This window comes from Zonotrichia albicollis, chromosome 2, assembly GCF_047830755.1.
Source record: "Zonotrichia albicollis isolate bZonAlb1 chromosome 2, bZonAlb1.hap1, whole genome shotgun sequence".
NCBI classification, from domain to species: Eukaryota; Metazoa; Chordata; class Aves; order Passeriformes; family Passerellidae; genus Zonotrichia; species Zonotrichia albicollis.
In genome coordinates, this window is record NC_133820.1 from 65661391 (window position 1) to 65674953 (window position 13563).

The window sequence follows — 13563 nt, forward strand, 5'->3', positions numbered from 1 at the left end:
GATAATTCTGGAGAATAGTGTCAGTCAGGAATCCATATTTCAAAATCCCACAGGAAAGGAGTAGGCCTGGTTTGATTTCATACTTAAATTTCATGAGTCTAAAACATTGTCTGTAATTCATTACAAGCTCTTATTAACTGTAAAACAAGACTTTACAGGACATAACATGCTGCAAAGTGACATTTGTTTCCACAAACCAGTAATATAAGTGAGATCCAGATCAAAGCCATCTTTCATATAACGTCTTTTGTTTTCAGAGACCTGAGAAAAAAAAAAGAAAAAAAGAAGAAGAGTTAATCTTCCACAAGAATACCAACGATGATCAATTTTTGCCTGTTACTAGGAAAATTCAATCATGTAGACTCTCCAGTTTAGCTTGAGTAGCAGAGCCTCACTTCACTACAGCACTATCCAAGAGCAAATTCCTAGTATTAACTTCTAGGTAGAAGCTCTGTATAGAATTTTTACCCTTAAATACCAAAATTTATTCTAGTAAAAAGAACACTGCAGATTCTGTGAATACTGCAGCATGAATCTATCATTGTTATTTGACTGTTTGAAAACTGAGGGAAAAAGAATAAAGTTAAGGATTGCTTCTTCCTAAACAATATGACATACCTGAAGCTTAAAGCACAACTTCAATGCCCCTGATGAAAATAAGAGGCATTGACAGTGGATAGGGCTTCAGCTAGATTGCTTTGTTTGTACTCAAAATAAAGCATCAGACACATTAAAACTCTTACCTTCCCCCATGTGAGGGAAAAGAGTCTATGTGCCACACAAGCTAGAAACTGTCAGTTTAGACACACGGGGTGTTGCAATCACTTTGACATGCCAGGTCAAGTTGCTGCTTACTTGAACAAAGCCAAGAATGACAAGGCTTTACTGAGGCTGGGGGCAAAGCTCCAGAGCCCTGTCAGGGACATGGAACAGATATGCTGCTGGGGCAACACCAGCAATAGCAGACCAATAGGCCATGGTCAGTCTTGCTACTTACCACTGATGCTGCCTGAACAAAGAGCTGGAAACTACTATTAAGTAGCCTAGATATGTTAAGAGGCCAACTTACCATTCTCCTGGTCACCTTTTCAAGTTGCTCCTTTTGCGAAGCCAGACGAAATATTCTTATCAAGATGACAATTCTCAGGATTCGGAGGAAAATAACCATTCTAGACGACAGATTCAGCACGGAAGAAAATGGACACAAATAAACTTACAGGCAAAGATTAAAGCTGTTTAAAAGCTGTTTCAGGGAAAGTTTAAAACTTTGTTTCATATGTTGAACTAGGACATCTCAGGCTGATTTTGGAACAAATACAATATAATGGGTTTATTGTTAAGGGTTTTTTGCAAGTACATGTTCTCAACAGCTAGCAGAACTAGGAAATCCCCTACTTCCACAGGCACCTCTGGCTAGAAAGCAACAAATTCCATTAACATTACCCATGTTATTATCACCAAGTTTTTGTTCCTTGAAGCTTATTCTTAACTATACATTTAAGTGTGTGCAGCCGCACTAAAGCATATGTAGCCACCTGAAAAATAACTAAAAATAGGCTAGACAGGCCAAGTACATCATGACTTGATTAAGAAACCCGAGAACCAATCAGTATATATCCTGTGTTTAATCATTCAGCAAGCTGAACAGTTGGTTTGGTTTGAGGAACTTTGAACTATTGTTGAACTTTGAAGCAGGAAAGAAGCTTAGGTGAGCGGTTCTGTCAAAACAACTGAACAGGAGCAGCTGCTTTCCCACACTCCTAGGGGGTTTGTCCTGGTTCAGGGCAAACTAACATTCAATTCATTCCTTAAGGAGGTAAGTGAGCATACATTTTAGGCAGCACACACACATTCTAGGTTTTGATACATTTGTGTAAAAATGCTAGTGAATACCAACAGTAAGGGTGACAAAACTCCAGTTTTGCTCACAGTCTGCCCCCCACTGATATGGAGCTTAAAGTCAACAAGGTAAGGTTGTCCTGAATATCTGGAGGAAAGTTTCAGTTTTTCCCTGAGCTTCTTCCAAATTCAGTAACACCCTCCTGTTTTCAAAACAGAATTTCCTTGGAGCTAGCAGCAAATGAGATGAACCAAAACTGGGGTGAAACCTCCATAACCCCTCTCCCCACAACTCTGAGAAGCAACTCTTCAAGATAAAAGGCCCTTAAGGAAGTCAGCCTGTTAAGCATTAGCTCCCAGACTGATATCCAGCTCTCATTCCTCCAAGTCCTTTTATAGGTCAGACTTCAAGAAAACAAACTCACCCCTAGACACACCCAGCTAGACCAGATTAGAAAGAGAAACCATATTCCTCCATCAGGGCACATTTATGGTCTGTCACTGAAATTTCATTTGTCATATATAAGTTCTCATCCACAAAAAAAGCTGCTCAAATTCTAATTATTCTGAGATATATCAGATGCTTTAAGATTACTGTTTGCTTCTTGATGAAGGACTCAGAAAAGAAAAGTGATAAACCCCAGTAAGGCTGCTGAGAATTAATTGGATTTTGTCGACACTATTGCCGTGTTAGGTGGGATGAACACCGTCTAAAGACTTGGGATTTGGTCAAACCTGAGATATCATCTACTGTCAGGTAGCAATATTTTGGTCAGAACACCATTTTAGAGCCTTTAACAAGGGAAGCCTCACAGAGGGCCTCAAAAATTGCATGGGTAAGATGGTATGCCCCAGCTGAGTGTCTTCTGAGAACAGCAGTGTGAAGTCCTCTTCATGTGAGCCAAAAACCTATTCTAGATTCCCATCAACTTCAGCAAGTCAGAATACAAAGAACTTGCACACACAGATCTACAGCCAGGGTAGGATCAGGCCTACTACTAGCATAGCCTAGTAGAGATAAGAGTGCAGATAACCCTGCCACACTGCTCTTTTCCCCTCCTTTATCTGGGTGCTGCTATAAGATGAAAGCTGTTTTAGAAAAATGTGGCCATAGAAATGGAAGGTAATAATTAAAAACTCCAATCACTGTTTAAGACAACCTAAGAGGAAACTAGGTTGCAAAAGCCACTCCTTTGACAGTTTTACTTCTTGATATCCAGGTTTAGCAAGCACTTTAAGAGAAAACTATTACTTATAGATATTTGTCCAACTCTGGATTCTTCAATAACTAAACTTTTTCTTTCCTTTTGGAATAATGTTCCAGAAGAAATGTTCCCTACTTATGCCCATTAGTAACTGAATTTGGGGCAGGGGGTAACTTTTTTTTTAAAGAGCTCAACTTTCCCCTGGCTCACGTAAGAAAGTTTCTCTAAGTCAAACCTAGTGCAGATAAACTCATCTTAAAGTTGTAGTTCTGTCTCCATCAGGAATAGATTCATCTCACAGGTTATCATCTGATCAAGATACAGAAATCAGAAGGAAACAGGACTTGAAGCAGCTTATGCACTTAAACAGCATGTCTCCTCTCCCCAGAGCACGGCTGGAAAATCCAGCATTATATTACCATGAGGCTTTTGGGAAAGCAAAGCAAAGGAAACAAGACAGTTTGGCAACTCTTTCTATTGCAAGATCCTTTAGACAGAGATCCTCCCTTTGTTGTCCCTTCCATTTGCTACAATAATGCAACTCTTTCTGCCTTCTTCAGACCCTCCTCTCTATTAGGGCTACAGCACACCCTTCCCCAAAAAGTGCTTGAGTCAGAGCATTTGATGGCCCCACTTCCAGTTACCTCAACTAGTATGTTCAGATTCCCTCTGCCTTTGAGGCAGGGACAGCCTACAACACAACCACAGATTGAAGGTGCGTGTCTATCCTTCATTGGTCTGCACCATGACAAACTATCCCATCCCACAGTCCCATCTGTGATCTCAAATGCACAAATCTGGCTTAAAGGTGCCCAAGAAAATTCGTAGAAGATTATCAAGATAAGAGCTCACACTTACCAGCTGCCATGCCACTCTTACCTTGGTATCTCCTTTACTGCATCAACATCTAAGAAGCAGTATGTCAAATTAATTAACAGGGTGCCCACCACTATACACGCATCCAAAACATTCAGTTTGGACTGGAAATAGTTCCTGAAGCTGAAACCAAGGATAGTTTTAGACAGATGCCATTACAGGTAGTAAAGACTGAACTATATCTCCAAGAAGAGAACAATCTATACAGAGCTACTGCTCGAGAAAAGCTCTCCTGCAGTTTTTCTTGACACTAAGCACTGAAGTCTCACTAAGAAAGCAATCTTAGCCCTGATTTACACACAAGTTATGGCAAAGCTGTGTAGCTTCCAGGTGCTCACTTATACTGAAAATACTTAAAGGTTGTTCTATAGAAGGGTAGCCACCAACATACACAGCCAAGAAAAGACGTGGCTATTATCTATGGCCAGACAATCAGCTTACAGGACACCAAGCTCATAGCTCAAGCTTGAAGTTCTGCTTCCTTCCTAGCTTGACGATTTGCCACAGGGACTTAACTTTTGCCTATGTCTTACCCTTCAACAAACACCCTCAGGAGAACATCGATGAGAAAGAAGAGTGCTATTGCCAGGGAAACACCTTCAGGAATCTCTGTACCCTTCTTCCTCTCACTGATAGCCAGATCCAGAATCACAACTATAATGTCCACAATGATAAGTACAACTCCAAATACTCTGCAAAGAGAAAAATACAAGGAAGTTTGAGAGGTAGGAATGAACACGTATCTGAACAGCACAAACCCTGACTTCTAAGCTGTTCCAGCAAGAGTGTAATCTCTTACATAGATTGATGCCTGCTTAATTAGAAGCTGAAGATTTCCAGCTGCAATTTTAAGTGATATGCACAGAGGCCATCATCTCTGTGGAACCATATATTTATCTCAGACACAGCTTTAGTAATTAGTTTATGATTTCACATCAACCTAGAAGCAGCGCAAACCCGAATGATTTAAGGCATACAAGTATCATTTCTGCTTTCACCTTACTCAGCTTCCCTCCCTCTCATGACTTAATACAGTCCCTAAAAATACCTGTCTTTAATGGCTTGCCTTGTCCCAGCACCTAGACTACACACAACTGACCAACTGTTTGTTCAAAGGCTGCCACCAAGAACAAGCCATTAAAGAGGTTTTATCCAAGACAATGACATTTACAGTTCTGACTTTCAGCTCTTCTTGGAGAATGTAGTCATATCTGTTTAAGTCTTATATTTCAATTCCAGTACTTTTCTCAAGTTACGTTTCCTGGGGGTGACAAAGGATTCAGTACTTTCAGACAAAGCAAGCTGGAGTTGCTGATGTTTATAGGTTCTTAAGATCTTACTCCAGAAATGAGGACTATTGCTACCTTTCCCACATCATTACAAGCTCAAGCTTTTACCTGAATCCAAATGACATCACAAACGGGGCAATTTTTCTTCTAGTTGCACTGCAAGACATCAAGACAAGTGACATTTTGCTACAGACATCAGCCACAAGTGCACTGTTACATTCTTTTGTTCACATTCCTTTAGTTTTAGTATTCTGCACAGTAGTAGCTTCTCTAAAATGAGATTACTCAGTTGCATTCATGAAGTATATAGGTTAAGAGAGTACTTGAAAACAGTGCTTTTATCACTTGTTAGAAAACGTATTCATCAGCTTCCAGACCCTAGAAATACAGCAGTATGTACTTATCCATAACATTATTCCATGTCACAATTTCAGTGACACTTGAACTCTGGCTTAGTAAGTTACAAGAAGTGGGTTTATATTGGTCAAAAGGAAGATTGGAAGACAAACATCTCTTAATATATTTCGTTCCATATATTATCTTATTGTATCAGACCATTTTTTTTCACAGGCCTGAAAAGAGCTGCACTTGTTAACGGCTCCCATGCCTTCGGAAAAGAGGAATAGAAATCCCACTTCTACTTTAAAAAAGAAACATCAGTTTGGCTTTCAGATTGAAAATCCAAATAATCTTTTAAGAAAAAGTGTTCTGAAGCCAAGTTATTCCATTTGTGAGAATTATCTTCACTCCTGGCAAGGTCACAGCTCTTGTTCCCAATTACAGTAGATTTTGTTGCCTCTTTGGTATGCTTTAAGCCCTTTGGTTTAGAACAAAGCTTTTACGTAACTCTTTCTGGCTCAAAGCTTCTTTAGATTACAGCAAGAACTAAGGTAGAAGTTCTTGGTGTAGAACCTGAAAAACTCAAGTGCTGAGAGTGAAAAAACAGACTGCCTGTCTGTTAAGCAATCCCAAGATAACTACTGTAAGCATCAAGTCTTTTCTTAGACACTTAGAGGAAAACACCTTTTTACAAGCATATCACTAACAGCAGGACTTCCATTAGTTCTAACATACTGACAAAAAGTACTGATAGATTTGGTGCACTTCAATAACTCAGTTTAAGACAAGAAGGCTAGGTACCTTTGAAGTGCTGAGGCAGCATCTTGCTGAGGTTACTGAATTAACCCACATTTTTCATTATTAGGTTCTTACTCTAAACTAAGGTACAAGGTCTAACCAGCAAACATTTGCATTCTTAAGCTGGAGGTAGACACGTGGGTTATAGTACTCACTATTCCTACAGAAGTCAAGTATGTAATGACATGTCTTGTCCTGAAGGCAGCTTAACATATAGAAGGGTTTTCCTGCTATTTATGAATGCCAGGAAAATGAATGAATGAATATCTAAGGAAACATTGCAATAATGACACTAATGGTTTGCTGGTCTATGTCTGTCCAGTCAAACCTACAATTGTAGTGGAGACACCACGACCTCAACTTCCACAGTCTGTGGACAAGTACCTCTAACTAGGTATACTTGAGACCAAAATATACACACACACCACTCCAATTTGGCCTGCCAACATCTTAGGTGAAGGAAACATGGCACATTTGATTACATAATTAGCTTAGAGCTTCAGTAAAATACTTCTGTAAATTCTGAAATCTAGAAAAACATGTTCTCACATAGACTAACGGAAATAACAGGCTTAGGCTTCCTGTTCCTGAGCTGCAGCGCTTGCCACTGACTCGACTAAGTTTGCTGTTAGAGTAATGGTGTGGTAAACACTGTCAGGCAATAACTGTTTCAAGAACAGAGGTAACTACTTGCAGGTTCAGACAACTTAGTCTTGATGTGTGCCACAATGCTTATTCTTATGCTCAGGTTCTCATTCACCTCATTGGCTCACCAGCACCTGTTCTTCTGTGCTCCCACAAACTCATTCCCTTGGGAAAATTTAATCAATGTGGTGTGGACTACCCATTCTCCATAATATGATGGACTTGTGTTCTTGGGTTGGACTTTTATCTCTAGAGGGATAAAGAGGCTTCCACAATTTATTTGTCTTCACTATGTACTAGAAGAAATGTCAATATTAAGCATTTTACTGGGCTTATCTCTACTTCAACAAGCCACCTGCCTTCTTATTTTGGCTCATCAGGTTCCACTTCTGGGGGTAAGCAAAGAAATTGATCTATCATTAGCTTACTTGGAACAGCTGTCTGGTTCATTACTCTCATCACGACCGTTATCAATCTTTACTGTGGCCTCTTCAGTTGTTGCAGAGCTGGCAAAGAAATAATACAAGTCACACACTGATAGAGGTGTCAACTCTGTACATTGCTAAGATTTGTTGCTCCAAAAAAAAGAATTAACTGTCAAGTGAACAGCAGCCTGAGCCAGAGGAAGAAAGACTTCCCCCATGTTGACACAGCTGAACCCCCTGGTTATGCTGATCTATTTCCTATTAGCAGACCCTTTCTCAAATGTTTTCCCCTTTTTCCGCCCAAAAAGAGACAGATGAGTTCAGCAGTAGGATAAAGGGTTTTGAAGCAGGGCATCCACGAGTCTGCTAAGGACTCAACAGTTCAGGCCAGAAATACGCATACGCAAAATGGCTTCAGAGAGTCCAAATGACATTAATACTGTTACAGTGACCTTCTTGTACAGAGAATTAATGTTTTCACCAGGAAAAGCCATACCATAGAGATGTTTTTGCACAGAGCAGGATACCAGACCGGAAACTGGAAGACCAGAGCAGCAGCTGAGCTAGTGCTAGAACAGCAGTTTTTTGGGGTAGTGGCTGCTTGCCATAACTTCCTTAAAAGGGTCTCTTCAGATCAAGTTTTTGCTTTTTTGAAGGCCACATGACAATTTCAGAGAAAAAGTATGGCATCAAAATCCAGGAGCCTTATTTCAGTCTTCTCCACAGAAATACTGTGATGCATAATAGCACAGCCACAGTGTTTGCTGAGGCCCTGCCTCTGGTTTCACAGCTTCATGGCCAGGAACAGCTACACACACACATTCAAAATTGATGTTTCCATTCTGTTCTGAGGCAGCCTAGCATGTTTGAAGCATTAGTGTAATAATTTTGAGGATTCAAATATCCTTCATCGTCCGCAACAGACCCATGCACCAGCACTGCTGCTGCAGTCTGGGCTAACCACCTTTCAAGCAAGAAGTTTAATGATGCTTCTCCTAGCATCATTCCTAGCTCCTAGTTTCTGGAGCCAGTACTGATGCTCCACCACTTGCACTCAGTATCAGGCTCAGAGGAGAATTATTCTGATGTAGCAATTTTAGCATTCAAGCCTCATTTCCTAGCTCCAGTGTTTCCAGTGAAACCTGCCTCATTTTGTTCCTAGAGCTGAAGCAAAGCTTTAGTGATGGACAGGCATTCAGGTTTGCTTCCCAGCCATTCTTACAGAATATTCACTTGGGTGTTCACACTTACTGAACAGCAGAAATGCTTCACTTATTAAAGCCTGCTACTGCTGCAGCAATTTTGCTGCAGGTCACTTGCTTATACTTGCAGACACATGGTGTGCACCAAATGCTACCTTCTTATCCTCTACTGTGATTAAAATATGCCACAAAAAGAATGAGAAACAAAAGTGTTTTCAGTTAGGAAAACAATCCTTAACACAAAGATAAAACAGAAGCCCAAGTGAACTGTTTCCATAGTGCTCCCACACAAAAATTCACTTCTAGATAATGCTTTCCTCAGAGGGAGTTTGTTTTGCTGATCATTCTACATCTACTTGTTGCCCAAGACAGAACAAGTGTTCAGCCATAAGCTATTACAATTAGGCTTTGACTATGGGGGTGGAAGAGAGTAAAAGGAGGACATATTAGAAGAAATTGTTTCCTTCACACACACACTCCATACAGAGCACAAGCACAACCTCAGATTTGAGGCTTTTAAAGTAAGCACAGAAAGAGCCTTGCTCTACAAGAGACCTTGACACTCTTGTAAGTCTCTTGACAGTCTGGATGCTAAAAGAGAACACACATTAATACCATGGACTTACTATATCAGGGATGGAGACCTTGTACTCATTAATCACTTACTAACTACTTACAAGAAATGAATCAAAACAGTGTGTTTCTCCCAAAGATACCTCTCCTCTCAGACAACAGCACTGGTGGCAGAGGGGAGATAAAAAGACTATGCTATATAACATTCAGACACTTCATCATTATTCCCTTTGTTGTATTTTAAGCACTAAGGATCTAAAGACACAGTACATATTCAATCCCAAGCCCCCTTGCTGGCACAGTTAATTTCACTCACCCAGTTGATTCTCTTGGCTGGATCCCTTGTTCATACCTCACAGCTGTCATTTTGCTTGCTGTTGTTGTTGTTCTGCTGACCTGAAGAGAAGCACACCGAGTTGAAGTGAGACAGTACAAGAAACTGTGAATAGCAGCATCCTATAGTAGCCTCACAGTCCCAACAGCCAGCCTACTGCTTCATTTTCCACTATTTCCCCCTATGGTTGACAAAGCTCAATCTTTCAGCTGTAACACTGGTGAGAGTCAAGGCATTCAGCCCTCTGATGAAGGGCTTTTGACTACACCAAACATACCACAGTGATAACAGCATCCGTACCTCACGGTGAGGCGTTTCGCCCGGCTTCAAGCTCTGAAGCGCAGAGGAACCCCAGCCGGCACCTCCGGGGGAGCCGCGGGCGCGGGCTGAGCCGCAGAAGCCGCTCCGGGCGCCGCCTCCCGACGCACCCCAGCTGCCCGCACGGGAGGCCTGCACTCGGTCCCGCTGCACCCCGCTGGCTCAGAGCCCCCCGAGCCCTCCCCCTGCCTCACCTCGGAGCGGCCGCCGGGCTCCAAGCCGAGCCTGGACACCGCCCCCGGCGCCCCGTGGACTCAGCGGAAAGTTGGGTTAAACTTCCTGAGGGCTGTATCCCGGCCGGCCCTCCCTCCCGCCCGCCTCCGCGCCGCGCCGCCAGCCCGTCTCACCCACCGAGCTGTAGCGCGGAGTTCGAACACGCCTCATGGCCCCCGGGGTGCGGACATGGGGCTCGGCGGCGTTGTCCAGCTGCCCCTGGGCCGGGCCGGCCCGGTCCGGGCTGGGCTCGGCGGACTCGCCCGCTGCCATGATAACGGCCCCGGCGGCCCGCGCCGCCCCGCACCGCCCGCACTGCCCACACAGGCCGCGGGCGGGCAGCGGGGCTCCCCGTGCCCCCGGAGGGGCGTTCGTGCGCCATACCGGGCTGGGTGGGGGTGCCCGTCTGCTGCAGGGTGGGAAGGGTCTGCCGAGGCATCTGGGCAGGCTGGAGCGATGGGCTGAGACCCAACAGGGTGAGGTGCAACACGGCCAATTCCAGGTCCTGCGCTTGGGTCACAACCAGCCCAGGCAGCGCTGCAGGCCGGGGGCAGAGGGGCTGGAAAGCTGCCGGGCAGAAAAGGACCTGGGGGTGCTGGATGGTAGCGGCTGGACGTGAGCCAGAGTGTGCCCAGGTGGCCAAGAAGGCCAATGCATCCCGGCTTGTAGCAGCAATAGCGTGGCCAGCAGGACCAGGGCAGTGAGTTCAGCACTAGTGAGGCCACACCTCCGGTAATGTGTCCAATTCTGGGCCCCTAAATTCAGGGAGGACACTGAGGTGCTGAAGTGTGTCTGGAGAAGGCAGCAGAGGTGGCGATGGATCTGGAGCACGAGTCCTACAAGGTGTGCCTTGCAGGTTATTTAGCCTGAACAGGAGGAACTCGGGAGACATCGCTCTCAAGACTGCCTTAAAGGAGGGTGGAGCCAGGTGGGGTTCAGCGTCTTCTCCCAAGTATATAGGGACAGGACAAGAAGATACACTCTGAAGCTGGGAGGTTTAGCTTGGACATTAGGAAGAAACTGTTCACAGAAGGAGTCATTAGACATTGGAACAGACTGCCCAGGGAGTTGGTGGATTCACCATCCCTGGAGGTGTTTAAGGAAAGACTGGACATGGCACCTTCGTGCCATTGTCTAAGTGACATGGGGGTGTTCAGACATAGGTTTGGCTCGATGATTGCTGAAGTATTTCCCAAGACTTTCCAAGTATTTTCTAATCGATTCTGTAGCTCTGTGTGGGGTCACACTGGCCCCAGCCCACCAGACCCCAGCAAGCCCCACTATCTGCTTCCGAGTCCCAGCCTCGCAGTTTTTGTAAACTTTTTTGCTGCTGTGGTTTGATGCCTCTCAGTGCCTTTCCCATGGCACGACAGCTTGGAGGGGCTGCACTCGAGGTCGGGCAGGAGCTGCAGGCCAGCCAGTCCCCACAGCCTGGGGGCAGCTCTTGCCATCATCCAGGGCAGAGCATCCCAGTGAGCACTTGGATTTTCACACGGCATGGAGCATTTAGGTTTTCGCAGGATCGGAGCCTCCAGAATGCAATGTGATACCCTGTGCTCTGCAGAGGCTTCACGCCACCTCGTTACCAACCAGCAAGCGAGGAGCAGTCCCTGGGCATCCCGCGGTGCAGCAGCGCTGCTGTCGCTGCTGAGGCCCGGGCTGCTTTGCGCTGGGGAGGCTTTCTGCAGGGCGGCCGACACCAGAGGGAGCCCAAAGCGAGCTTTTAGCGCTGCTCCCTGGGCTGCTGGGGCTTGGCAGCGGAGATGCTGTAAATGACGGCCGTAGCCTGCCCCGGTGCTCCCTGCCCAAGAGAAATAAAACCCTTAAGGTGAGTGCTGAGAATAGGAAACATTTCTGAGCACTAGACTGAAGAGAAAGTTTTCCCTTCAAATATGCATATGTATAAATATATAAATGTCTAGTACAGACAGTGGTAGCAAGTAACAGAAACAGAATCACAGAATGTCTGGAGTTGGAAGGATCCACAAGGATCATCAAAGTCCAACTGCTGTCCCACTCCTGACACTTCAAGTATCCTGAGAGTGTTCCCCACACATTTCTTGAGTTCTGTCAGGCTTAGTGCTGTGACCACTTCCCTGGGGAGCCTGTCCAGTTCCCAATCACCCTCTGGGTCAAAAACCATTTTCCAATATCCAGCCTAGAGCTTCTCAGACACCTTCAGATCATTTCCTCAGATCTGGTCACTGGGCATCACAGAGAAGAGATCAGTGCCTGCCCCTCCCCTTCCCCTCATGAGGAACCTGTAGACAGCATTGTGGTCTCCCCTCAGTTTCCTCCAGGCTGAGCGCACCAAGTGACCTCAGCCACTCCTCATGTGGCTTCCCCTCAAGGTCCTTCACTATCCTCATTGCCCTTCTTTGGACACTCCCTAACAGCTTAATGTCTTGTTTATTTTGTGGCACCCAGAACTGCCCCCAGCACTCGAGATGAGGCAGCCCCAGCTCAGAGCAGAGAGGGACTATGCCCTCCTGTTCCTGGCTGGCCGTGCTGTGCCTGATGCCCCCAGGACAGGGTTGGCCCTCCTGGCTGCCAGGGCACTGCTGACTCAGATTCAGCTTGCCGTTGACCAGGACCCCTCCCCTACACAGACTCTGACAACTTGTCTTTATTAGACTTCATGAGGTTGGTGCAAAGTATGTTTGGTATACTCAGATAATTATGTATTTCAGAAGCAGTTAAACAAGGATGGAAACTAAGTTGGATGATGAGAAGAAATATTCAATTAATTTTTTCTAAGTTATAAAAAAAATTACATGTGCAGTGCAGGGAAATAAAACAAAGGGAACTTGTAATTGAGAGAACAAAGAGCATTTAGTTAGAGAAGACTGTTCAGTCAAGGCAGGAAAGATGTAACAAAGTTTGTAAAAGTGTAACAAGTAGCAGGTGCTAAGTAGTTTGTAGAAAGGACTGTTCTATAAGCATTTATCTTTGAGAGAAAAGTCTGATGTTGCTATTAGGGAATTGATCATGAATATTACTGGTTAGCAAGCTTATTAATAATTATACTTTTGGCTATCCAGGTTCATGCTATTCTAACCCAGTGGTGAAAATATTATAGAAGTTATGTGCACTTTTAATAAACATCTTTGGTTATACCACAATGGGGGACCATGTTTCTCTCATGCATTTGCAGTGCAGGTTACTTAGGACAGTCCTTACCTGTGGAGTGGGTGAGGATGCTGTGAGTTACTCTCAGCAGGAATTTACACCTGTGGAGCACCTTCACGGTGGAAGTGGTGAGGGCAGGCCCACATCAGAGAGCAGTGTAGAAATACAAAAGTCCAGTTTCCCCTCTCCTGGGCTCTGGAAGCACCAAGGTGTGAAGGCAGTTTAGGTATTGAAGTGGACTTCTCACCAGACAACCTGCAAAAAACAGTGAAAGGAGGGGCTGGAGGTGGGAGGCTTCCAGTTTGGTACCCAGGCTGAATTCCAGGGCTGGCCAGCTAAAGGTGCACTTCAAAAGGAAGAACAGCTCTTCCTAGTTTT

At 44.6% G+C, this 13563-nt stretch overlaps 1 protein-coding gene across 5 annotated transcripts in view; it reads right to left on the reverse strand.

Moving 5' to 3' along the window:
* LOC102073106 (phosphatidylinositol 3,4,5-trisphosphate 3-phosphatase TPTE2) overlaps positions 1-10352 on the reverse strand; it is a 37310-nt gene extending 26958 nt beyond the window's left edge. For 3 of the 5 annotated variants that reach the window (XM_074535382.1, XM_074535381.1, XM_074535380.1), the window contains exons 1-8: positions 10195-10352; positions 9508-9587; positions 7420-7497; positions 5318-5365; positions 4454-4612; positions 3924-4043; positions 1070-1169; positions 198-261 (exon numbers count right to left, since the gene is read on the reverse strand). In XM_074535382.1, the coding sequence (XP_074391483.1) occupies positions 198-261; positions 1070-1169; positions 3924-4043; positions 4454-4612; positions 5318-5365; positions 7420-7497; positions 9508-9587; positions 10195-10329 (784 nt within the window). In that variant the 5' untranslated portion in view covers positions 10330-10352. The other 2 variants (XM_074535383.1, XM_005482420.4) reach the window with 2 other exon arrangements.
* Between the last annotated feature and the right edge of the window lie 3211 nt (positions 10353-13563).